We start from the raw sequence: 25851 nt of genomic DNA, 5'->3' as shown, positions 1-25851 counted from the left end.
CCCTATGCTCTGCTCAAGGGCATGTAGTTTGTAAGTGGATGAGCTGCCACGGAAGTCGGTGTCTTTCAAATATCATGACATGGCACTGTGCCTGTGGCATGCCCACTTGCTGGGCACCGTAGGGAAGAGTGCAGAAAATGACCAGGATTTCTGGTGCAAGACAGAAGAGAGACTTATGGAAGGAATCGGAGGGTACAAAGGATGGAGTGTCCCTTGGAAAGCATCTGGGCCAGTGGTGCTCAACTCTGTCCACGTGTCAGCATCACCCAGTAGCGGATGGCTGGGTCCCCACCCAGAGACTCCGGTGTTACTGGACTCAGGGACAGCTTGGGTGGTGGTGGTTTTTCTTCTCCTTTTTCTTCTTTCTCCTCACACTTCTTTCTCCTCCCCCTCCTTTTTATAAATTGGATTTTTAAAAGATTTATTTTATTTTTGCCTTCAGTGTTTCCCAGCATCCAGGTGTTCTCTAGAGCAGCCTCTGGGAGCTGGAAAGGGCATGGGAATGGGTCCCTTCCTGGAGCATCCCAAGGAAACGGGGCACAGCCGATGCTGTGATTTAGTCTAGTAGGACCCTTTCAGACTTCTGACCACTGGAACTTGAAGGGAATGAATCTGTGCTGTTTTGATGAACCAGTAAGCTGTGGTATATTACTGCCGTGATAATTAGGAAACTGATCACGAAGCTAACCCAGCAGGAAAGGCTGGACTTCGGCTTCACGCCCAGAGATCTTCCCACACCTCTGGCAGGAGAGCTGGAGAGGCTCATGTGACAGCTGGGATGGTGAGCTGACTGATTCCCTCAGTCAGAAAGACCCTTCTGGAGCTTGGGGGCCCAGAGAGGGACTGGGCTCTGTTTCAGGCTTAGCCGCTGGCCCACAGTGTGCTCAGGGAAGCCCTTCCCTGCCCTGGGGCCCAGGTCTCCTCTTCTGCAAGGGCTTGGAGCCCATGACCCGGTGGTTCCCTCCAGTGCTCACATTCCAGGATGTGATGGGTCCAGTCCTGTGCTCCCAGTCTTCCACTGGGGGACAAACTGTTACTTCCCTGATACTTCCAAGAGGCTGTAACTGATGGATGGGAAAGTTGGCTCCAGAGGCAGTATTAAGCCTTTGCCCCTTCACAGCTGTGGGACCTGGACAGGCTCCTCCTGGAGCCCTGGTGTCCCCACATGGAAAACACGGATGATAATTTTTACTACACATGGCTGTTGGGGTTAAAAGGATCAGCGTGTAGTGTGCTCAGCACTGCACCTGGCACTTAGAAAATGTGCAGTAAATGGTGGTGACCTGTGCTGCTGGAGAAGACTCTCGAGAGTCCCTTGGACTGCAAGAGATCAAACCAGTCAATCCTAAAGGAAATCAACCCTGAACATTCACTGGAAGGACAGATGCTGGAACTGAAACTCCAATATTTTGGCCACTTGATGCGAAGAGTCAATTCATTGGAATAGACTCTGATGCTGGGAAAGATTGAGGGCAGGAGGAGAGGGGGCGACAGAGGATGAGACAGTTGGATGGCATCACCGACTCAATGGATATGAGTTTGAAAAGACTCTAGGAGATGGTGAATGACAGGGAAGCCTGGTGTGCTGCAGCCCATGGGGTTGCAGAGTCAGACACCGCTTAGCAACCGAACAACAACATGGTGGTAACAATGACAATGACAGCGATGATGATGATGACTACAACTGGGCGCTAGGCTTGCCACCCCCTCTGCCAGTCTTGGGGTAGGCAAAGAAGTGACCAGCTTGGTGGTCCATGAGCCAAAGCTCTGTGACAAGCTGGGAGGGATTGTGCTTCTGGTTGGGGAGATCTGCCCTACCCCCCTACACTGGACTTTTGGGGGAGGTGGCGATCCTGAGTTCTGCGTGCATTAGGGGTCCCTGGGGTCAGCCACTGGGACTGGCCTGGGTAACTCATACTTACTCAAACGGGTCGCTGGGGTCAGCTTTCTGCAGTTCTGGAGGGATGGGGATCCGCTTATAGTACATCTCCCAGTCAAAGGCGCCCCGCATGGCATCCCCCGCCTGCGTCTCGTACCGGAAGTCATCGTGGTCAATCACATCGATCATTGGGCACACGATGGTCTTGCGGTTCCGAGCGATGCGGTCTGAAGAAGCCAAGAGATGCCCGTTAGGGAGGCTGGATGGGAAAGCAGCTACGTGCATGATCCTGCTCTGCAACTTATTCACATTTCTAACATGTTTCCTGGGTGATTTCTCTGAATCCTTGAGCTTGAGACTCCATGAGGAAGAAAGAGTGCAAGCTTTAGGTAAGATGGACCAGGGCTCCCAGCCCATCCTGCCATCCACGATGGGTTCCTGGGTCGGCAACATAAATAACACTCCAAGTCTCAGTGTGCTCCTCCATGAAATGGGGAGAAGAGGCTCTGGTCGCAGGAGTACTGGACACAGTAACGTTTGAGGATGTTTAGCACAGGTGCCCATCATGCTCAGCACTGTTATGAAAAGAGATTAATTTCTTTCTGGGAAGGACCCTGTTCTGGCCCTGCCAGGCTCCCCATTCTAAGTCCTAACTTGACTTGTGGCCCAGCATCGAGGCACCCCAGCACTTACCCCTTATGGCAGACTGCCTGACCCTGAAGCTCCCCAACACCTCCTGGCTGCCGTCAGAAAACAAACAGTCCTTGCGAGAGAGGCCAGTTCACCTCTTCCAACAGTCAGAACTACTGACGAGTGAGAGAACTATCCCAGGAGCTCCTCAGGGCAAGCAGGGCCTGGTGGACCTCGGCCATGCAGGAATTCTGCCTGCAAGGTGATCCAAGGTGGCAAATGGGGGTCTTAACCTCAAAATGGCTCTATGTCCCTGTCAAGCCAGAAAGATGCAGACTCTATAAAATTCACTGTCTGCACTTCAGCGTGCCTTCTGCCAAGAAGCCCTGACTACAGCCAGTGACTGGGGCAGACGATCTGCTATGAGGGGCAAGTGGGCTATGCTGGGGTGCCTTGCTGCTTAGGCCAGGGATCAAGTTCAAGGCTTGGAATGGGGAGTCGGGCAGAGCCAGGGTAGGCTGGCAGCTGCCCAGGGCCCAGGCTTCATTCATTGAGTTATACAGGAGATTTTTCTTCCAGGAGAGAAAGCGGATGTTTTGTCTTTTTCTAAACTGCAATACACAATCCATAGGTGGGTCATGAAATTGTATGTGTGTGTATTTGTTATGAAGAAAAAAGAACACTGAATCACTGAATATCAGGGTGCATTCTAGGTGATGAGGGAAAGCACTGTTTTGGAAATATTTCAGTCATACTGCATCAGTGTGTGCATTTGTGTAATGGACTGACATATCCCCAGTGTATTTCTGACTGTGGCACATGGTCATAAGTTTGAAAAATGGTGCTTTTGACACTGTGTCCCCAAGAACAGATCTGGAACCAACAGTGTCAGAAGCACGCAGGGTGTGTTTAAGTGTTCTCCCCCAAGCCCCCAGGGCTGCCCTGCCCTAGGCCCACTGAATCAGGATCTCCTGGGGTGGAGCTTGGATCTGCCCTGTGGAAGGCTCCCTAGGAATTTTTAAGGAAGCTGAAGAATCTTCCTGGGGAAAGATCTAGGGAAGGGCCCTTTCTCCCTAAAGGGGCTTCCCTGATAGCTCAGTTGGTAAAGAATCCACCTGCAATGCAGGAGACCCCGGTTCAATCCCTGGGTCTGGAAGATCCACTGGAGAAGGGATAGGCTACCCACTCCAGTATTCTTGGGCTTCCCTTGTGGCTCAGCTAGTTAAGAATTTGCCTACAATGCAGGAGACCTGGGTTCAGTCCCTGGTTTGGGAAGATCCCCTGGAGAGGGGAAAGGCTACCCCCTCTAGTATTCTGGCCGGCAGAATTCAATGGACTGCATAGCCCATGGGGTCGCAAAGAGTTGGACACGACTGAGTGACTTTCACTTCCCTCCCTAATTCTTCATGGCTGTGCGAGGGACCTCCCTTCCAGGGAAGGTGTGGGTTGAGGACACAAGGCTCTGCTGGATGCTGGCTCATTGTGGGAGGTGTGAGGTCAAGGTGGTACCATCAGACAGGCGGCATTCCATGGTGCCATCCTCACCTGGAGATAGGGTACCCAGGTTCAAACCCTGGTTTTGCCACCTATGAACAGTATAACCTTGGGAAAGGTTATCTGGTGCCTCTGAACCCTGGTTTCCTGGCTGACAGAATGGAGGAAGACAGTAACTACCACGTGGGGTCTCTGTGAAGACCAAGTGGGATGATGGCCAAGAGGCTTAGCCCAGCAGGTGACCCCCTCTCTGCTGACATCCTCTGTGCCCAGGATTGCTGAGAGCAGCTGAGAAGCAGGAGCCTCATCCTCTCTGCCCTTCAGTTTTCTTATTTGCTCTATGTGGATAATAATGCCTGGCGTGTCTCCTTTACCATATAACTGTCACCTTCAAACACAGCTGTGGCCTAAAAAGATAAGGGACTTACAGAAGCATGATGCTGCTGATGATGGTGATGACAGAAATGAAGAAAATGATGATCAAGAGTGGCTTTCCTTTGGGGAAGGGAGGGCTAAATCCTTCTCAGGCTCAGAAATGCCTACTCTCCAAAGAAGGCAGAGTGAACTGTGCATGCTTATGGCTTCAGACACAAAAGCCAGGGTGGGCTATATCAGCTGTTCATATTAGCAGGGACAGACTTTTACATCTACACCACTGGTTCACATTTCTATTGGAAAAAGGAAAAAAAAGAGGAAGAATATTTCTTCCATGTATGCCTGTAGGTTATGAAAATTACCCTCATATATTTCCATAGAAACAGAGTTAAGGCTATTTGGACCACAAGCTCAGCATCGTGCCTACCACTTCATTCTCTTTATGAGTCACTGAATGACCCACCAAATGGGATGTTCCTTCACGACTATAAATTAGGGTATTTAGAATGAGGCTTTTTTTTTTTTTTTTTTGGTTCTCTTTCAGTCATGAGAGGCAGATCTAGACCTCTAGGTTTAATGAAATAAAGAGTTTACCAGAAAAATCTGGGTTATATTCTAACCCAGTGGGATCCTGGACCCTTGGGGCCAGAAGCAAATAATCTCATACTAAAGTTTCATGATGATCTGTGTTAGGAAACAAATATGCTGGGCTATTCCATTAATCTGTGTAGGATTTGCTTTCTGTCCTCACTTCTGAATGGGGGCCTAACTAGTGCTCCCTGAAGTGTAGTCCCTGGACCAGCAGCACTGGCATCACCCAGGGGTTGTCAGGAATGCAGCTTCTCAGGCCCCACCCCGACCTCCCGAAACGACAACTCTGGAGCCGGGCCCAGCACTCTGTGTTTTACCAAATCTTCTAGGTGATTCTGATACAAGCTCAAGCTTGTCCTAATCTTGAGTCTTCTTTGCTCTCTATGCTTTCTCTTATGGAGAGCATATACCTCCGTTTCTTTTTCTTTTCCCTTTTTTAATTGGAAGATAATTACTTTACAATACAGTGTTGGTTCCTGCCATACATCAACATGAATCAGCCATAGTTATATACACGTCCACTCCTCCTTGAACCTCCCTTCCATCTCCCACCTCATTCCTCCTGTCTAGGCTATCACAGAGCACTGGGTCGAGCTCCCTGCACCATACAGTAAATTCCCACCAGCTATCTATTTTACATATGGTAGAGTATATGTTTCAATGCTACTCTCTCAATTTGTCCCACTCTCTCCTTCCCCCACTGTGTCCACAAGTCTGTTCTCTATGTCTGTATCTCCTTTGCTGCCCTGCAAATTAATTTTATTTATTTATCTGGCTGCACCTGGTTTTAGCTGCTGCATGCAGAACTTGGCATGCAGGATCTTTTAATTTCAGCATGTGGGATTTAGTTCCCTGACTTGGGCAGGGATCGAACCCAGGTCCCTTGCATTGGGAGTGTAGAGGCCTTAGCCACTGGATCACCAGGGAAGTCCCATACTCATCTATTTTTGAGGCTTTCACTTTTCTCTCTGGACTGACAGATCTTCCCCAATCTGCCTCCATCCCTGTTCCTCACCTGGCCACCAGCCCCACTAGGGGATTTCCTCTTCAGCATCTACCTGTTGGCAGCAGTTCACTGCCTTCCTCAAAGCTCAGTACCTCTGGATTCAGACCTTGTTCTTCAACCAGCCATGAGGCACCTGACTGCCTGTCAGCCTGGCTTCAGGTCTCCCTCCTGTCCAGGTTGTGTGGACTCCTGGATCACGCTGCCCTCTGTCTGGAGCCCTTCCCTGACAGCTGTCAGAAACTCCCCAAGGAGCAAATGAACTTAGGCAGATAATGTGGAATCCTGAAAGAGGATATACTTTGGAGTCAGACAGATTAGGACTTTGACACTTTCTGCCCAAGGGAACTAGCGAGTCACTCATTATCTCAGAACTTCAGTATCTTCTAATATAAAAAGGGGACACTTTCAACCTGGCGTGGTTTTGTGAGGACTGGAGATAAAGCTTACAGCTTTCTTGACTCACAGTAGCAACGCAATGAACAACCACTATTCTGAGTTGATTTGATGATGTCCCTTACATCATCAAATCAAGATGCCTACTGCTAAGATTTAGCTCTTCACAGTAGGCAGTCTTGGTTTGTTTTCCAATAACACCTGAAGTAACCTGGGAGAAGCAGTCATATCACTAATACTAATGTGCTTTATGCCTCTGGGCAAGTCACTTCCCCTCTCAAAGTCCCAGCTTCCTCCTCTGCAAAATGAAGGGGCAGGACTGCATGGATTCATAAGGTCACTTTGAGCACCCCTGAAGATCTGACACCCTCGTGGCACCTGGCACGATTCTGGGTGCATCTCAGGCAGGCAAGGGAAGCCCTGCAGGTGACTCCCTGCAGAAGCTGGGGCCAGTGGCCACTGGTGCACTCCAGGCCGCCTGGTTCACCTTGCAAGCCTCCCTTACCGAGCAAGGGGGGGAGCCAGTTGACATTGGCTTCACAGTGTGAGTCCAAGAATGTGATGACATCCCCAGTTGCAGCTGAGGCTCCCAGCATCCGGGTCCTGATCAGTCCTTCCCGTTTCTTGGTTCGGAGAATCCTCACGCTGGGGAAAAGGGCCATGTAGTCTTCGAGTGGCTTCTTCAGGTGTTCTGCAAGACAGAGAGAGGAGAACAGATGGACAGGTGGGTAAGAACAGCTGCTGAGCAATCATTCTTGTGACCCCTTCTTTACGTGTGCACTGTACTTTACAGTTTCGACAGATTTCTGGTACACTGTCTTATTGGGTTTCTCAGATGGGGCCAACAAGGGCAGGAAGCACCACCTGTGTACTGCAAAGGGGGAAACTGAAGTTTACAGAGGGCCAGTGTTAGTGCCAGACCTGCAACACAGAGAGAACTTCTGTATGACAGAGTTGGCAGCTGTAATTTACATTTGGCTTGGACGCATTCTCTCATTTTTCTGGCAATAATACTTTGATTCTTTTTGGGGGGAAACTACCTCTTCCCTCCCATTCTCAGTCCTCCAGATTTGGGTGGGTTTGACCTCATTTCCTGGTTCCCAGGGGGAGGAGCGTGTGGCTTGGGCCTGGCCAATCAGGGCATTCCATTCCCTTGGCCACAGTGATTGGTTCAGGGATGGAATGTGACCTGAGTTGGTCCAAACAATGAATCCTGAGAATTTTTTTTTTCAGAACTATTGAACAATGAGGCCCGTTTTTCTTACTAGAGTTACTAGGTTGGTTGGCTCTAAATCTGGAGCTGCTCCTGACATCTTTAGCAAAATGAGGTGATGAGAGATGCTGGGAGGATCTGCTGAGACTGAAGTTAACAAGTAGAAAGAGTGAAGAGATGAAGAGGGACATTATCCTGATAACATTTTGATTCTCCAGATCGCCCTGTGCCTGAAGCAGATAGACTCCTAGTTGTTCTTATTACATATGACAACCAATTCCTCTTTTTGCTTATTCTAATGTAGGCTGGCTTCTGGCCCATGCCTGGAAAAGCTGTTATAAATAAATCTCGAAGACATTCTCTTTCTACTAAAAATGCCAGCCTTAACATTAGTGTCTCTTGATTTTAATCAGGGTTAGGCCCCTTTATGAAAACTAGTATGGCTACAAAAAACCTATAGTTTATATCATATTTAATGGTGAAGTATTGAATGCTTTGCTCCTGTGGTCAGGAGAAAGGCTTTCCACTTTCTTTCTACTTCAGCGCTATTCTAGAATTCCTAGTCAGTGCAATTGGTAAGACAAACAAAAGGCATAAAGATTGGAAAGACTGTAAATGAAATGATTGCCTACACAGAAAATCTTAAGAAATCTACAAAAAACTAGAACAGGTAAACTTAGATTTCAGGATACAGATCAGCATTTAAAAATCAACTGTATTTCTACAGGCTAGCAAATAAAAAAGCAATTTGAAAATGCAATTAAAATGGTAAACATGCCACTTACAATTTAACAAAGTAAGTACAAACTGTATACTCTGAAAACTACAAAACATTGTTGAAAGAAATGAACAATCAAAATAAGTGGAGAGATAGTCAATGTTCATGGATCAGATGAACTAATGTTGTTAAGATGGCAATACCTCCTACATTCATCTACAAATTCAATGTGATCAAAAATCACAGCTGGCTTCTTTGCAGAAATTGACAATTGACAAGTTGATCCAAAAATTTATGGAATGCAAGGGATCAAGGAATCCAGCACAGCTAAAAATCTCTTGATTACTTGAACATTCACAGCAACATTGTTCACAACAGCCAAATGGTGACAATAACCCAAATCTACATCATTTCACAGATAGATAAACAAAGATGGAATATACCCATACAACAAGAAATGAAGTGCTGATACATGCCACAACGTGCACGAACCTAGAAATCATTCTATTAAGTAAAGGAGGCCAGACACAAAAGATCACATATTATAGCATTCCACTTGTATGAAATTCCAGATTAGGTAAATACAGACCTGGAAAGCAGATCAGTGATTACAGGGACCTGGAGCAGAGGGGAAGGAAGAGTGACTACTTAATAAGTATGGGGTTTCCTTCGGGGGTGACAAAAATATTTTGAAACTAGATAAAGGTGATGGTTGTGCAACATTATGAATGTGCTAAATGTCAACAAATCATGTACTTTAACATGAATATTACATATTTTACCATGGTTAACCTTATGTTACGTGGATTTTACCTCAATTTTTAAAAATGGGCAAAGGATATGAATAGGCACTTCTTGAAAAAAGATACAGGAATGGCCAAACACATGAAAAGATGCTCAACATCATTAGTCATCAGGGAAATATAAATCAAAATCTCAATGAGATACTATTAATACTTCACATCCACTAGGATGCCTATGATGAAAAAGTAAGATAATAACAAGTGTTGACAAGGGTGTAGAGAAATAAGAATTCTCATATACTGTCGATGGGAGTGTAATAAAATGGTGCAGCCACTTTGGAAAACAGTCTGGCAGTTCCTCAAACAATTGAACACAGTTACCATATAATCCAGCAATTCTACTCCTAGGTGTATTTCTAAGAGAAATGAAAATGTATATTGGACATCCCTGGTCTCTGATGGTTAAGAATCTGACTGCCAATGCAGGGAACATGGGTTTGATCCCTGGTCTAGGAAGATTTCATGAGCCAGGGAGTAACTGAGCCCATGTGCCACAACTACTGAAGCCTGTGTGCCCTAGAGCCCATGCTCCGCTACAAGAGAAGCCACCGCAATGAGAGGCTCATGCACTGCAACTAGACAGTAGATCCTGCTCACCACAACTAGAGAAAGCCCACATGCAGCAACAAAGACCTAGTGCAGCCAAAAATAAATAAATAAGTAAAATTTTAAAAAAAGAACCAAAACATATATATCCACATGAAAAGTCGTACACTAATGTTCATAGCAGCAATATTCATAATATCCCCAAAGTGAAAACCAAATCGTCCAAATACACATCAACTGAAGAACAGATAAATCAAATGTAGTATATCCATTCAGGAAAAATACTATTCAGCAATAAAAAAGAATGAGCTATGGAAATAATATGAATGAGCCTTAAAAGAGTATGCTGGATTAGGAAAGTCAGACAATCCTGCTCTGAATTCACTCCACCAGGGCTTAGAGCTGGACAGGTCCCCCTGATTTAGGGCATGTGGCCAGATCATCTGTGAGCTGACTGTAAATACAGTTGCTTGGATCCTCCTTGTGATCTGGGAGACTGAAGGCAGCATCAGGGTCTTTGGTTTTACTTGACCCACAGATAATTCTGATGCATAGACAGCCTACAGAGCACTGGAGTAGTTCAGTCTCTTCATTTTATAGACAGAAATTAAGTCCAGAGAAGGGAAGGTGCCATGGTTAACAGTAGAGCCAGGGCCCCTTGACTGCTTGATCCAAAACCATCTGAGCCTTTGATTTTTCTAACCCTGTATAAAAATGAACAGTTTTCACTGGGAAGGCAGATTATGATTTGCGAAGAAGCTTCACATATTTTATCTCCCTTGATTCATAAACTTGTACTCTGCATCACAGGTCTCCCCACATGACAGATGAGAAAACTGATGCTCGGAGGAGCTTAGAAACTTGCCCGAGGTCGTACAGCCAGGAAACTGCTGGGTTCGCTGTAGAAACAGGAGGCTTTCCGCCTCTCTAGCTGTGTTTTCCCAATCTCTCATCATCATTTTACCAGCATGATTTTTGCCACTTCCACTTACCTTACAACAACTTCCTTAAGATTTTCTTTTTTAAATCAACTCACTTTTTTTCAAGCTAATAATTTTATTTAATGAACTTTATTTTGAAAGGAAACATTAAACACTATAAGTGGAAAATCGGTATCATTTGTGATAAAGAGCTAATGAATTAAAAAAGCCAAACTAATAAGGATAAAGTGATGTTACTAGATTTCAGCCAGATCTCGCTTCCCTCTTTGTAAAGAAGGGAGATAAGGGTAGCCAGCCGAGATCTTCCATCGGAGGTAATCAGAGGAAATGAAAGAGAGATCTGAAAAGAGAAAATGTACTCTCCCCATGAGTCAACGTTACTTAATGTGCAGTCTCAGAGCCACCTGAGATCATCTTAGGTACCACTTAAAATCACTTTCGTGCTGGTGCACTTGGGGAAACACTGCTCCAGACACTTGATTTAAGTCTTCAGAAACTTAAGGACTACAGATGAGGTATGTTTTGTGTTGTGTTGTCTGGCACCCTGCAAGTCGGAGCAATTAAAAGGTATACAGAGGAAAGATTAACTCCAGATACAACCCAAGGCGGCAAGGCTGAAAAACACTCCAGGTCGCCTCTCGCTTGCTCACAAAGATTAATATGGCTCCTCCTGCCCTTTCCCACTTCTCTTTGGAACAGTGGCTCTGTAGAGAGCAGAAATCAATTCGCCCTAATTGAGGGACTAAATCTTTCCAAAAGAGACTTTCTTGGGAAGTGAGACATGATAGCAAGAGGCACGATCACACTCCAGATAGGTTGCTGTTAGGGCAGGAACACTACCTTAAAAAAAAAAAAATCCATAGTCATTGTCTTGTGACCAGCGCTTCTTGGCTAGGTTCAACTGGTCGGTCATTAACATGAGGATGAGCTAATCTCCTATACCACACACCACTACTCCCATCAGAGGGAGATATATGGCCCCGTCCGGCTCTAATCATGAGGGCCCCGCTCCGGCAGAGACCCACCGCTAAATCACCCCGCACGCAGATGGCCGCAGTCATTACAGATGGACCAATTAAGGCCTTCTGACAGCTGTGGCAAAGTCGGTGCAATTATTTAGGGGCAATTATGTTCCTCCTGTCCTTATTAGAAAGAACATTTACACAAAATCAGGACTGTTGCTTTATTTTACCATGCTGTCTTCTCGGATGAGGACATCTCATAAAGTCAGAATTTTCGAGCTGGAAGGGACTTTAGATGAAGATGATGATAGTTATGATGATAACAATTATAGGGAACAATTACTGAGGCTCTGTTCACACATGGAGCTCTCTGTCTACATAATCTCTGTTGCTTACCACACCACTACAAATGGGGGTACTATGGTCCTGTCCTGTATGAAAAGACACGGTGAGGCTCAGAATGGGTGGTGTGACCTACCCAAAGAACTCAGTTTATAAATGATGAAGCCAAGGTCTAAAACCCATCCCTGACTGTAAGAGAGCTGGCTCTTCCGGCCACATCAAAGCCCATCTCTTCCTCCATTCTGTTAACTCCTCTGTTCGACCCACAGAGGAGAGCTAGGGCAAGTTAAATGCCTTGCCCAGAATCATGTAGTGAGTCTTCCACTCTCAGACTCCCCCCAGCTTCATAAACCCTAGGGCAAGGACGGCAAACCAGCGTCACGGAAATGCCTATTCTCATAGGTTTGTCATGGGTAGCTAAAGCAATGTTACGAAAGACTCTGAGGCCAGATCATGGCTCAGTGTGAAAATGCCAGGGCTGAGAGATGTCTGGCCTGAAGCAGCAAGGTGGCAGCCGCCCTGTGCCACAGAAGCACCGTGCCCATTCCAGGGGCTGCTCTGATTGGAAAGCAAAACAGAATTGCATTTGCCCTTATTATCAATCCTAAAGGAAATCAACCCTGAATTCTCATTGGAAGGATGGATGCTGAAGCTGAAGCTTCAGTACTTTGGCCACCTGAGGTGAAGAGCCAACTCGCTGGGAAAGACTGAAGGTAGGAGGAGAAGGGGATAACAGAGGATGAGACGGTTGGATGGCATTACCAACTCAATGGACATGAATTTGAGCCAACTCTGGGAGATGGTGAAGGACAGGGAAGCCTGACGTGCTGCCGTCCAAGGGCTTGAAAGAGTCAGACACAACTGAGTGACTGAACAACAATTCCTAACATAAGGATAAGTCAGAGCTATCCAACAAGGGGTGAGGCTGATCCCGAAAGTGAGCCCCCATCGGTGCAAGGCCTTCAGCAGGTGTTTGCAGAGCACGGATCAGAATTCTCACAGGTGGTTCTGTGTGCTCTGCCCAACCCCTTCAGTATTTTGTTCTCTCCCTGCCTGCCTCCCACCTGCCAGCACCTGATGCTGCCTGGGGGTCTACGTCCACATGGTGGACCTCAGCCAAGGACCACGGTGTGTGTGGACAACCACCCCAGCGCCCTCGCCCCTCAGCTGGGCTAACTCTGAGCATGTGCTCTGTGAGGGCTCCCTGTGGGGTCACCGTGGTTGTCCTTCCTGGCTGCCTCCCCCCTCCTCTTCTCACTTCCCCACTCTCTTGCTGGTGTTTCCTGAAAGCCTCTCTCAAATTAACTACTTGCAGTCTCATCCCATCTCACGATCTGCTTCAGGAAACCTAAAGCAAGACAGAGTACAAATGGCAGGTTTGAGCTAGAACAGGGTTCCACAAGTCCCAGTACCAGTCCACGGCCTGCTAGGAACTGGGCCACACGGCAGGAGGTAAGCAGCAGGTGAGTAAGCGAAGCCTCATCTGTATTTACAGCTAGTCCCCCTTGCTCGCATTACTGCCTGCGCTCTGCCTCCTGTCAGATCAGTGGTGGCGGCATTAGATTCTCATAGGAGCTCAAATCCTACTGTGAACCTCACATGAGAGGGATCGAGGTTGTGTGTTCCTTATGAGAATCATCCCCAAACCATCACCCTGCCACTCTGACCCTGGTCTGTGGAAAAATTTGTCTTCCACAAAACTGGTCCCTGGTGCCAAAGTCTGGGGACCGCTCTGCTGAATTAGAGGATTTGCAAGGCTGACGATGTGATCCCTTGAAGGTGATGACTTTGGACCAGCAAGACAGTGATCTTTGGGACCATTATTTCTGTAACTAATGATCCCCACATGTTTAGTATGCACCTTGCCAGGTGCCAGCTAAAGCACCCTGCATGTTACTCATGGAATCTTCACAAACACTCCGCAAGGCAGGTCATGGCTAGTATCCCTGTTTTACTGATGAGGACTCATGGGTGCTGAGAGGTTTAGTAACTCTGCCCAGGTCTACACAGTGAGTAGCAGGTCTCAGATTTTAACCTGGGCAATCTGGTTTGAGAGTCTGTATGTAGGCTTCCTTGTTGAACTTTTTAAAAAATTAAGTACCATTTCAAGCATATTTTTAAAAAGTAGAATAGAAAAATGAAGCCCCAAGGACCCATCACTCAGCTTCTGGAACTGTCACTTCTGGCCTCTCTTGCTTCATCCCCACCCCACCCACTGGATGATATTGGTGCTGAAGGAGTCTGTGCTTATAACCATTGTGTTCTTAGAGAGGGAAAGGCAGCAGTGGTGGGGTGGGGGGTGGTATTAATACGGAAGGATATCACAGCTTCCTCTGGAGTAGCTGTCCCTTTCCTAGGAACATACCCAGTGAGTTATCTCAGTGCTGGGCACACAGTATTTTCTCAGGAAATACAGGCTGGCCATCTCATTAGGCTCCCCAAAGCCATCACAAGGAGTGCACAGCAGGGAAGTTATCATCAATTCTGGTAAGTGGAGAAGAAACTAAGGCTCAAAAAAGCGGGGGCCTTGGCTGACATCTCTGAGCAGCTGAGGCCTGAGTGATGACCAGAACCCCGGGCCTATGCTCCCTCTGTCCTCCCTGTATATCCCACCTGGTAACACACACATTTCCCTGGGAACAGGAGTCCTCCTGGCTTCTGGGTTGAATGGAGCCTCTCCCTCCTGTCTGCTCTGAAGAGCACTTATGACTCTGAGGATGGTTCTATCTGGCAAGCTGTGCATGAGAAGTTGATGAATGCTGACCCCCAAAAGATATGCTGGAGTCCTAAACCCTAGTAACCTACGAATATGACCTGATGGTGTCTTGCAGATGTAATTAAGTTGAGATGAGGTCATATAGGTTTACGGCAGGCCCTCATCCAGTGGCTGGTATCCTTTACAAGAAGGAAATCTGGACACACAGGAGAAGGCCATGGGATCACAGACGCATAGGCTGGAGTGGTGCATCTATATGCCAAGAAACACCAAGGGTGGCTGGCAACACTGGAAGCTAGGGAGAGCCAAGGAAGGATCCTCTGTGAGAACCTGCAGAGAGAGTGCGGCCCCACTGATGCCGTGATCGCAGACTTCTAGCCTCCAGGACTGTGAGGGATTAAGCTCCTGTTGTTTTAAGCTGCCTGGTCTGTGGTGCCTTGTTGCTATAGCCTGAGGACACCGAGACAGAAGGGTGAGGTCTCATCCTGGCACCGAAACAGTGACAGACAGCAAGAACATGGCCCCAATCCAGGCCACTGCTGTCCCTTGTCTGGATCGCTATGGTCCGTGGCCAACTGGAGTAGCCATGACTGCTGTCCCCGTGTCCATCCTGTCTGTCTTTAGTCTACATGCAGCAGTCATGCGGCCCCTTGGAAAAGAGGTAGATGGCACCTTGGCATCCTTCCACTCTCTTGCTTAAAATCCTTCCATGGCTCCCCCTGGCTCTCGGGAGAAGGTCCCACATCCTTCCCAAGGATGACAGGCTGTGTGTGGCTGATCCTGCCCCCTCTCTAGCCTCATCCTCCCCTCCCTTCCTCACAGCCCCTGACATGTCACCTTCTTTCCGGCGTCCAAAGACTCCATGATGACCCCTTCTGCCTGAGTGTCTATGTCCAAACCAGTCCTTCTGCCTGGATCGCTGACGTCCAAGCCTCTTCACATATCCCCCTCGTTAACCCCTGTTCATCCTTCAGATCTTGGGTCACACCTCCTCACTAAAGCCCTTCCTAACCTCCCAGACAAGAGCAGATCCTGAGGGCAGATGGTCCCAGAGCCCTGAAGCTTGCTCTTCCCGCTGCTGAGCTCAGGTCATGGTTCCTCCCCGCGTACTGACGGACTCTGCCTCCCTCCACTGCAGGTGGCAGAGGGGCAAGCTCTGCTCGCCAGTATGGCCTGCGTGCCTGGTGCGAGGCCAGAGGCGTCTGCAAATCCCTACTGAATCCACACGCCTGCCTCCTCCATCGTTTCATTTGATTTGATTTGATCTGATTTGATTTCCCTGTGAAGGAAGCAGGTCACGGTTCATCATCCTCATTTCAAGACGAGGTTAGTCAGGTTTAGAAGACGTTTCTGGTCCAAGGTTACACAGCCAGCCAGGTACGTGGTGAAGAAGGGACTCAAATCCAGTTTTAGTTTGTTCAGGAATCTTTGCTGTACTCCTGTGTGTAATCAAATTAATTCCCAGGTAGAATCCAGAGCTTCAATCTCTGGTGCCATCAAGCCTTGCAGAGACTCCTTCTGAGGGGACCAAAAACAAAGGAGCTCGGGGTGTCCCCAGTGCTGGCAGGACCCCGAGATGTGGGACAGGGCCATGTGGGTGGGACCCCAAAGGAAGAGGAGAAGATGGAAGTGAGAGGGGGGTGAGGAGGAAGAGGAAGGGGACGGGGAAAGTACACAGCACGTCACGAATCAGACAAATCCCTGTGTTGCTGTTGGTTCTCCGGCCCCGGGGGTGCTGTCAATAGCGCAGAGGCCGCGGTGAGAAAGGCTGCCTTCCCTACGCTTGGCCTGGCTTCTGGGACTTCGAGGTGTTCTGGGTCTTGTGACGTCTCAGCTCTGCTGGGCTTCTGGTTATTCAAGTGTCATAGCTCATCTGATTTCAGGATGGATCTATTCACTTTTAAGTCTTCGACACTGTATTTTAAGGCACTGCCAATCCATCTGGAAGAGGGAAGGGCTCCCGGCAGGCAAAACCATCTCCCTGCATGCTGTTTTGATACGCAGGTCAATTGTTAACGTGAGTTAGAGCCTCATCTTCATCATCGCTGTCATGGTCATGGTTTCTGCTCGGTGCTTACTGTGTGCCCAGGCCCAGTGTTAAGTGCTGTTACCTATACACACTGTCTCATTTCATTCTTACAACAACTCTGTAAGGTAGGCCCTGTGGGCTACAGAAGGGGAAAGAGGCTCAGAAAGCTCTGGGCCAGTCTATGTCCAGACACTAGGTAACAGCCAGGAATCAGACCAGGTGTTCTAATCCAAAAGCTGGCACTACTAACCATATGAAGCGACACCACCCTGCCAAGCCCCTGGTCTCTGCGCTCTGCCAGGGGGCTTGTTGTTGTTCAGTTGCTGAGTCGTGTCTGACTCTGTGCAACCTCATGGACTGTAGCACTCCAGGCTTCCTTGTCCTTCACCATCTCCTAGAGTTTGCTCAAACTTATGTCTATTGAGTCGGTGATGCCATCCAACCATCTCATCCTCTGTTGCCCTCTTCTCCTCCTGCCCTCAATCTTTCCCAGAATCAGAGTCTTTTCAAATGAGTTGGCTGTTCACATCAGGTGGCCAGAGTATTGGAGCTTTAGCTTCAGCATCTGTCCTTCCAGTGAATATTCAGGGTTGCTTTCCTTCAGATTGACTGGTTTGGTACCAGTTTCCAATTCCACAGCCTCCACCCTATCATCAGGCTTTCACTTACTTGGAAAAGTTTCAGACAAGTAAATACAAACAGCAAGAAAATTAAAAGAGAGGTCAGGAAGGAAAGCTATGTTTGCATCAGGATAGGTTTTTGTAGGGGAAATGTATAGGCATTTAAGCATTATTTACTGTTTGGAAAAGGAAAGCAGATGAGCCCTTCAGGAGAGACATACTTTTTTTCTGGCCCAGAGTCCTTAGAGGAAGTTCAGAGAGTGGAAGAGCTGACAGGGGCCTCCAAATTCAGCTAGAAGGCCTTTTTTATTCTCCTTTGACACGGGTCTTTTATAACACATTCTAAGGCATAACAGTTACTTTTGATATGTGTTTTTGGAAAAACAAAAATCATTTCTTTCTTTTCCCCTTCCTCCTCCGCTTCTTGGTAATAGCTTTATTGAGATATAATTCACATACCATACAATTCATACATTTAAAAAGCTTACAATCCACTGCCAACCAGCCATTTCCACACAGCTAAAAGTAGTGAAGCAACCCTTCCTTAGTCAAGACCTTTCTTCCAGAGAGAATTTAATTCAGTTTACTTGTTTATTTACTGGCTGCACTGCATAGCATGCAGGATCTCAGTTTGCTGACCAGGGATCGAACTCATACTCCCTGCAGTGGGGGCATGAAGTCTTAACCACTGGACTGACAGGGACGTGCCTAGCTCAGTTTAATCAAGAAAGCATTTTCTGTTCTCCTGCTGTGTGTCAGGAACTCTGCCAGGCACATTCCTTTCTGCTGATCTAACAGGGTGAGTCTCAAGAGTGTGATCCCTAGACGGTTGCAGCAGCATCTGGAAACTTATTTGAAGTGCCAATTCTTAGACCTCACTCCAGACCAACTGAATCAGAGGGGTGGGGCCTGTTGATCTGGAATTTAACAAGCTCTCCAAGTGATTCCGATACATGTAAACATTTGAGACAATTATGTAACTTAACGCAGATGGTGACCCCAGGGAAATAAACCTAGGTGATTGTGACCATACAGTTGCCCCCTGTATCTGTGGTTTCTGCATCTGGGGATGGAACCATCCATGGATTGAAAATACTCAGAAAAAAAAAAAAGAAACCAAAAAGTTTTGAGAAGCAAAACTTGAATTTGCTGTGTGCTGGCAAGTATTTACACAGCATTTTTCCAGTGGTCATGTATGGATGTGACAGTTGGACTATAAAGAAAGCTGAGCACCGAAAAATTGACACTTTTAAACTGTGGTGTTGGAGAAGACTCTTGAGAGTCCCTTGGACTGCAAGGAGATTCAACCAGTCCATCCTAAAGGAGATCAGTCCTGGGTGTTCATCGGAAGGACTGATGCTGAAGCTGAAACTCTAATACTTGGGCCACCTCATGCGAAGAGTTGACTCATTGGAAAAGACCCTGATGCTGGGAGGGATTGGGGGCAGGAGGAGGAGGGACTGGGAGGAGGGGGCAAAGGATGAGATGGTTGGATGGCATCACCGACTCAAGGGACATGAGTTTGAGTGAACTCCGGGAGTTGGTGATGGACAGGGAGGCCTGGCGTGCATGGGGTCACAAAGGGTTGGACATGACTGAGCGACTGAACTGAACTGAACTGAACCCTGTATTAGGCATTGCAAGTAACCTAGAGATGATTTAAAGTATTCAGATGTATAAAGGTTATATGCAAATACTGCACCATTTTATATAAAAAACTTGAGCATCCGTGGGTTTTGGTATCTGAGAGGGTGGGGGTGGTGGTGATGTTGGTCCTCTAACCAATCTTCCCATGGATACGAAAGGATGATGTTTTAGGGTCTCCAAACGATTAGAAACAGAAGCCCATGTTTCCTGTTGGAACAACTGAAAAACGAAAACTCTCCAAGGGATCCAAAACTATTTCCCGGCCAGAGCAAAACCGTGGAGGAGATGGGTGTCCTCCTGTTCTCCTCCTCAGACTCACAGTGGTCCCCACCTGGCTGGGCTTCCCCTTCACCTCCTGCCCTGACCCTCCTCTCACCTTCAAGTGAGAAAGATCTGACGAATGATTGCACCTCCTGAGAGGCTCATGGCAAGGCTTCTCAAACCACAGCTCAAAGAATCCCTAGGGGAACAGTTTTCACACAGCTGCCTGGACAGCCTCGGAGATTCTGATTCCCTATGTTAGGGAGCAGTGACTTCCAATCTTGTGATTAAGGCCCATAAAGAGAAGCACATTTTATACCAGGCCTGGTACACATACACAGAACTGAAACACAAGGTGTGATGTGATATCTTTTCTTCTATTCTATCCTCTTGTATTTTACTTTTGTTAAAAAGCTGGTCATGGGACTTCCCTGGTGGTCTAGTGTTTGAAAGTCTGCCTGCCAATGCAGGGGATACAGGTTCAATTCCTGGTCCAGGAAGATCCCACTTGCCGCAGGGGAGCTAGGCCCGTGTGCCACAACTACTGAGCCCACAGCTCTACAACCCACGAGATGCAAATACTGAGCCCACATGCCGCAGCTACTGAAACCCACACACTCTAGAGTCTGCGAGCTGCAACTACTGAGACTGCTCAACCTATAGCATGTGCTCTGCAAACGGAGAAGCCACTGCAATGAGAAGCCCATGCACAGCAACTAGAGAGCAGTCCCCAACTAGAGAAAGCCCTCACACAGCAATGAAGACCCAGCAAAGCCAAAAAATAAATTAAAAAAAAAGAAGCTGGTCATGACCCCTCAAAGTGATTTCATGACTCTCCAATGAGTCTACCACAGTGTGAAAAACCCTGGCTCTGGGCACAGTCTGGAATCTACAGTATTAGAAGAAGATGCACCACTTGACCCTGAGGTCCTTGGCCATGGCCCCTGACCCCTGAGGCTAGTGCTGTTTGTAAAAGACCCCCATTGTTGTTATTGTTATTACACTTCTAAGAATGTACAAAAATGTACCGAGGGTCCAGTTCTATAAGCAGGACAGTTACTGCATAGCTTACTTCAGTAGGTCATTACTAGAATTCCTGTGCGTTGATTTGAGATCTCTGGACCACCACATGGCTGGAGAGTCATTACTCCCACATGGCCAACTTCCTTCTACCAAAAACTTCAGAGAGCACAATTTAGGTGTCTTTCCTCTCCCCCTAAGAGCTGCTAGGCAGATGCATGTATAGGGGCTCTTACATTCTATGGGCCTACTGCCTCAAGCAGCTAAAAAGATCAAGGACACAGGAGATGTATGGGAACTGGGCCCAAACTATCGCAAGCCAACACGGCACCGACACTGGGGCTGACTCGCCTTCTGACTCAGGGTTTCAGCCCCCTCCTACTGTGTCCCTTTGTGTGACAGCTGTCCTGTGTGCCCCCCTTTAGTATCCTAAAATAAAGTTCATAAATAACAATGTGCTTAACACTTAAGTGGGGGAAATTCTGTATGATCCCCCAACTGTGATACAGAGAAGAAATAATAAAGTAACATGTGTTTCAATATGTAAGTATCTGGAATGGCTACAAGAAGACAGTGAAGTAGCCAAGTGCTAGCAGTTCCAAGTGTCATTTACTGAACACATATTGGTTTACCTTACTGACCAGTGCATGTCTGTGGGCTGGCAACTCAGGTACTGCAAGCTGCACTGCTATTGATGTGATTTCCTATAACACTGGATAACTTCTGATGGAGTTCCAATCCCCAGAAGCAAATCTTCCCCTGACATACATATATTTCTGGAAAAGTCAGCACCACGGCATACCTGGGGGTGGGGGAGAGTTCACTTCGGGGAGGCGTGTGTGTAAGCAATAAGTGGCAGTGGGCAAGAGAGGTAGAGAAGTTGGGTGAAAGGTGCATGGGCACGTTCCAGTAACAAAATACATTTCTGGGCAGAATCTTCAGGAGGAGGAGAAGGGAGTCAGTGAGCCTGGGTGTTGTGTGGTGGGAAGACTGAGAGCAAAGCATCCCAGTGATGTGGACCAGAGGCTGTGGGAGAAAAGGGATGTCTAATGAGAGCTGTGCGCTTCCCAGGTGGCTCAGTAGGAAAGAATCTGCCTGCAGTGCAGGAGACCTGTGTTCGATCCCTGGGTCAGGAAGATCCCCTGGAGAAGGAAATGGCAACCCCTCTCTAGTATTCTTACCTGGGAAATCCCACAGACGGAGGAGCCCGGCTGGCTACAGTCCACGGGGTTGCAAAAGAGTTCAACACGACTTAACAACTAAACAACGCAACGATAAGAGTTGTATGTGGGTGGCTGTGGCATCTGTGATGTAAATCTCCCTCCTCCGCCTCGTCCATCAGGTGTTCAGTAAAGCCCAAAGCCCTTCCTAGTATTTTTGCACACATGGACACTTCCAGGGGGCTCTCCATGCAGAGTGGAAATAGAGTGAGTCCCTGAGCAGAAGCCAGAAGCCACGGGGCAGCAGACTCAGGCTTCCACCTACCAGGCGCCAGGCGCTGTCCCAGGTACTTGGCTGGCTTCATCCCACACACATTCTTGACGGCCACCCTATGAGGGTTAATCCTATTTGACAGATGTGGAAGCTGAGACTCAAGCAGGGTCTGTCACTGCCCACGATCACACAGCTAGTGTTGTGAATTCCAGCCTTAATCTGTCTCTTTTTACTATTCCTTACAATCAGTGGCCTCTTGGTCTGGTGGCTTAATTTGTTAGGTTTACAGGCAAAGCTCATTTTATTGCACTTTGCTGTACTGAGCTTCAAAGATACTGAATGTTTGTTGGCAACTCTATGTCAAGCAAGTCTATCTACCATTTTCCCAACAACATTTTTTCACCTCGTGTCTCTGTGGCACTATTTGGTAATTCTTGCAATATTTCAAACTTTTTCACTTTTCATGTTTGTAATGGTGATCTATGATCAGTGATCTTTGCTGTTACTAATATGACTCACAAGACTCAGATGACACTTAGCATTTTTTAGTAACAAAGTATTTTTTAAATTAAGGTATATATACTGTTTTCTTTAGACATACTGCTATTTCACACTTTATAATAGATTACTGTACAGTGAAAGTGAAGTTGCTCAGTCATGTCCGACTCTTTGCGACCCTATGGACTGTAGCCCACCAGGCTCTTCCATCCAAGGGATTTCCCAAGCAAGAATACTGGAGTGGATTGCCATTTTCTTCTCCAAGAGATCTTCCTGACCCAGGGATCAAACAGGTTTCCTGCATTACAGGCAGACTCTATACCCTCTGAGCCACCAGGGAATCCCATAGGGTAAATATAACTTTTATATGTACTGGCAAACCAAAAAAATGTGTGTGACTCACTTTATTGTGATATCTGCTATACTGCAGTAGTCTGGAACCAAACCTCCAATACCTCCGAGGTCTGCTGTGTTTCTCTGGCACTTTTCTGAGAATGAATGGGGATCTGACCTCCAACCTAAAGACAAATTGTACACCTTCCCCAAACATTTGCTTTGAAACCACAAGGCCCTCTGTTTCTTGGCATCACATTACAAATTACCCCATTCCTCAGGGCACAGGTATTTGGCCTGAACATGCTTTTGGTGATTTTAAGAATGAATTACACTCCTTCCTTAAGCAATCACATCCACCAGCCAGCTCCCAGAAATAGAAAGCACTTCATCACACAAATTAACTCCTCTCTCCTATTTCACAGAAGATGAGTAATCTATTAAAAAAAGAGATGCTATTATCTAAACAGGCAGCTTATCTGCACTTTTAATTTCAAATAAATGCATTGGTCCCTTTTCACTGGGTGGGTAGAGCCATAAATCTGTTTAATAATCAGATGATGAATAAAAATACACCAGGAACTACCACTATCAAGTTAATTACAGCCTCCCCTGTTTTCTGAGAGTTACTCCCCACCAATCAGCTACACAAGAGAATAGAAGGCTGGGTCCCTTGGACTTGGCTGTCGCCACTTTTTCACCCAGTTGGAGCCCATCCAGGGGAGCAGATTCATGGGCAATTTCAGTTGTGGGTTCTTGGTAGCTCCTCTTAAATTATGTCAGGTTGTCAGGTGTTGGAGAGCAACATGTGTTTCATTTCAGATGCCGGCTTCCACACTTATCATTTAAGGTGTTATTAAAGAAGAAAAAAAATTCTTCCACTTTAACCACAGTGTCAACCTGTCAGTTTCATAATTGTTAAAGGGCAAAAGCCTTCCCCTGGGGGATATTTTCCTGCTCGGTGTGCAGGAAGAGAAAGCTGAGCATATGTCAGAGCTTTCCTTACCACTCTAACTACTGCCAACCCACCCCTCCCAATCTCAACTCAACCTCTGGAAATCTGCTTTGCAGGGTCCTGAGATATCTCATCTGGGCCTCTCTCCTCCCTGCTTTCTCACTGGCTAGCACCGGAGGAGGAACCGTGGGATCTTCAGCTACTTACAGAGACTTCCACATCAGGGACTGACCTGGTCATCTTGGCCTCTAATCCCTTTCCTCTCCTCCCATCCACACTGCTGCTACAGCACAGGTCTACTGAGGTCATCTGGTGACATTTCAGGCTTCCCAGCAATGTCCAGAGCCCACCTTTCCGGACCTGTCTCCCACCTCAACCCTGCATCTGATCCTTTCTCTGCAGATAACACTTGACTAATTTTCTTGCCTTTGTTCCTTTACTCTTGTGAATCCTGCAGCCCAGAGCATCCTTCTTTGCTTCTCTGTCCCAGACCATCCTATTCTTTCCTCCCGGCTCAGCTCAAAGTGCTCCTGAATCAGCATCCATGTGAATGATGCTCTCCAGATGCCCCTGAGTGTAGCACACGCTCTGCTTTCCATGCACATCCAGGTTCAGGACTTTTGTCTCTCTGCCCAGCAGCAAGCTTCTTGAGGGCAGGACCGAGAGTGATTTATTTTCCTGTCCCTCACAGCATCTGCATAGCAGTGTGGCATGTGCTGACAGATGTCCGGTGAATGATCCTGGCTTAATATATTTTTCTTGCCACTTGTGGCTTTTATTTTTTAAAAATCCATGTCACCATGACATGACTCAGCATGTCACCCAAGGGAAGACATTAAGCATGTTCAGAGGGCTCTGTCATTCAGGTATTCACTCACGAGTCTCCAAAAATAGGACGTACCATCAGGAAGCAGAAGCCATCTTCAGAGTTGGTATTTATCAGTGAACTGATAAATCAGAACCACTCATGAAACTCCTACTCAAGTATCACCCCCTGTTTAACAGAAGGGTATGCCTCTGCCCATCACATCCAAGTCTGCTTGTGAGATGGTTGTGTTTCAGATGTGACCACCCATCAGTACGACACAGACTGATTACCAGGTGCTATAGAGGGAGCAGCAGATGCAAAGGCCCAGAGGCAGTTGGGGGCAGGACCTAAAGCAGTAGCTGATTCTTTTGGTTGATGTTTAAGGCCATTCTCTGTAGGTGGACACTTGCACAGAATTCTGTTAGGGCACGCACCACAGTGATTCAGGTGGACCACAGGGAAAGAAACACCACAACTGATACAGGTGGACTCCATTTTTGGATGTCAAGTGTTCTGAATGTTTTATCTTTTTCTTTCTAAAATGGAAAGTTCAGTTCAGTCGCTCAGTTGTGTCCGACTCTTTGCAACCCCATGAATCGCAGCACGCCAGGCCTCCCTGTCCATCACCAGCTCCCGGAGTTTACTCAAACTCATGTCCATTGAGTCAGTGATGCCATCCAGCCATCTCATCCTCTGTCGTCCCCTCCTCCTCCTGCCCCCAATCCCTCCCAGCATCAGGGTCTTTTCCAATGAGTCAACTCTTCGCATGAGGTGGCCAAAGTATTGGAGTTTCAGCTTCAGCATCAGTCCCTCCAATGAACACCCAGGCCTGATCTCCTTTAGGATGGACTGGTTGGATCTCCTTGCAGCCCAAGGGACTCTCAAGAGTCTTCTCCAACACCACGGTTCAAAAGCATCAATTTTTTTGGTGCTCAGCTTTCTTCACAGTCCAACTGTCACATCTATACATGACCACTAAGAAAACCATAGCCTTGACTAGACGGACCTTTGTTGGCAAAGTCAAGTCTCTGCTTTTTAATATGCTATCTAGGTTGGTCATAACTTTCTTTCCAAGGAGTAAGCGTCTTTTAATTTCATGGCTGCAGTCACCATCTGCAGTGATTTTGGAGCCCCCAAAAATAAAGTCTGACACTGTTTCCCCATCTATTTCCCATGAAGTGATAGGACCAGATGCCATGATCTTAGTTTTCTGAATGTTGAGCTTTAAGCCAACTTTTTCACTCTCCTCTTTCACTTTCATCAAGAGGCTTTTTAGTTCCTCTTCAATTTCTGCCATAAGGGTGGTGTCATCTGTATATCTGAGGTTATTGATATTTCTCCCAGCAATCTTGATTCCAGCTTGTGCTTCTTCTAGCCCAGCATTTCTCATGATGTACTCTGCATATAAGTTAAATAAGCAGGGTGACAATATACAGCCTTGACATACTCCTTTTCCTATTTGGAACCAGTCTGTTGTTCTATGTCCAGTTCTAACTGTTGCTTCCTGACCTGCATATAGGTTTCTCAAGAGGCAGGTCAGGTGGTCTGGTATTCCCATTTCTTGAAGAATTTTCCACAGTTTATTGTGATCCACAATAAACTAAAATGGAAAAGTCTTCACTATTTTCTTTTGTTAC

At 47.0% G+C, this 25851-nt stretch overlaps 1 protein-coding gene across 2 annotated transcripts in view; it reads right to left on the bottom strand.

Annotated features, from left to right (window-relative positions):
* The window catches only part of GALNT10 (polypeptide N-acetylgalactosaminyltransferase 10), a 215968-nt gene that overhangs the window by 35349 nt on the left and 154768 nt on the right, over positions 1 to 25851 (bottom strand). For both annotated transcript variants that reach the window (XM_043913369.1, XM_043913370.1), the window contains exons 5-6: positions 6874 to 7059; positions 1923 to 2106 (exon numbers count right to left, since the gene is read on the bottom strand). In XM_043913369.1, coding sequence (XP_043769304.1) covers positions 1923 to 2106; positions 6874 to 7059 — 370 coding nt within the window. The remainder of the gene's footprint in view (positions 1 to 1922; positions 2107 to 6873; positions 7060 to 25851) is intronic.

This window comes from Cervus elaphus, chromosome 9 (assembly GCF_910594005.1).
Source record: "Cervus elaphus chromosome 9, mCerEla1.1, whole genome shotgun sequence".
NCBI lineage: Eukaryota > Metazoa > Chordata > Mammalia > Artiodactyla > Cervidae > Cervus > Cervus elaphus.
Note: the sequence above shows the minus strand (reverse complement) of the source record. Positions and strands in the feature narration are given on the sequence as shown.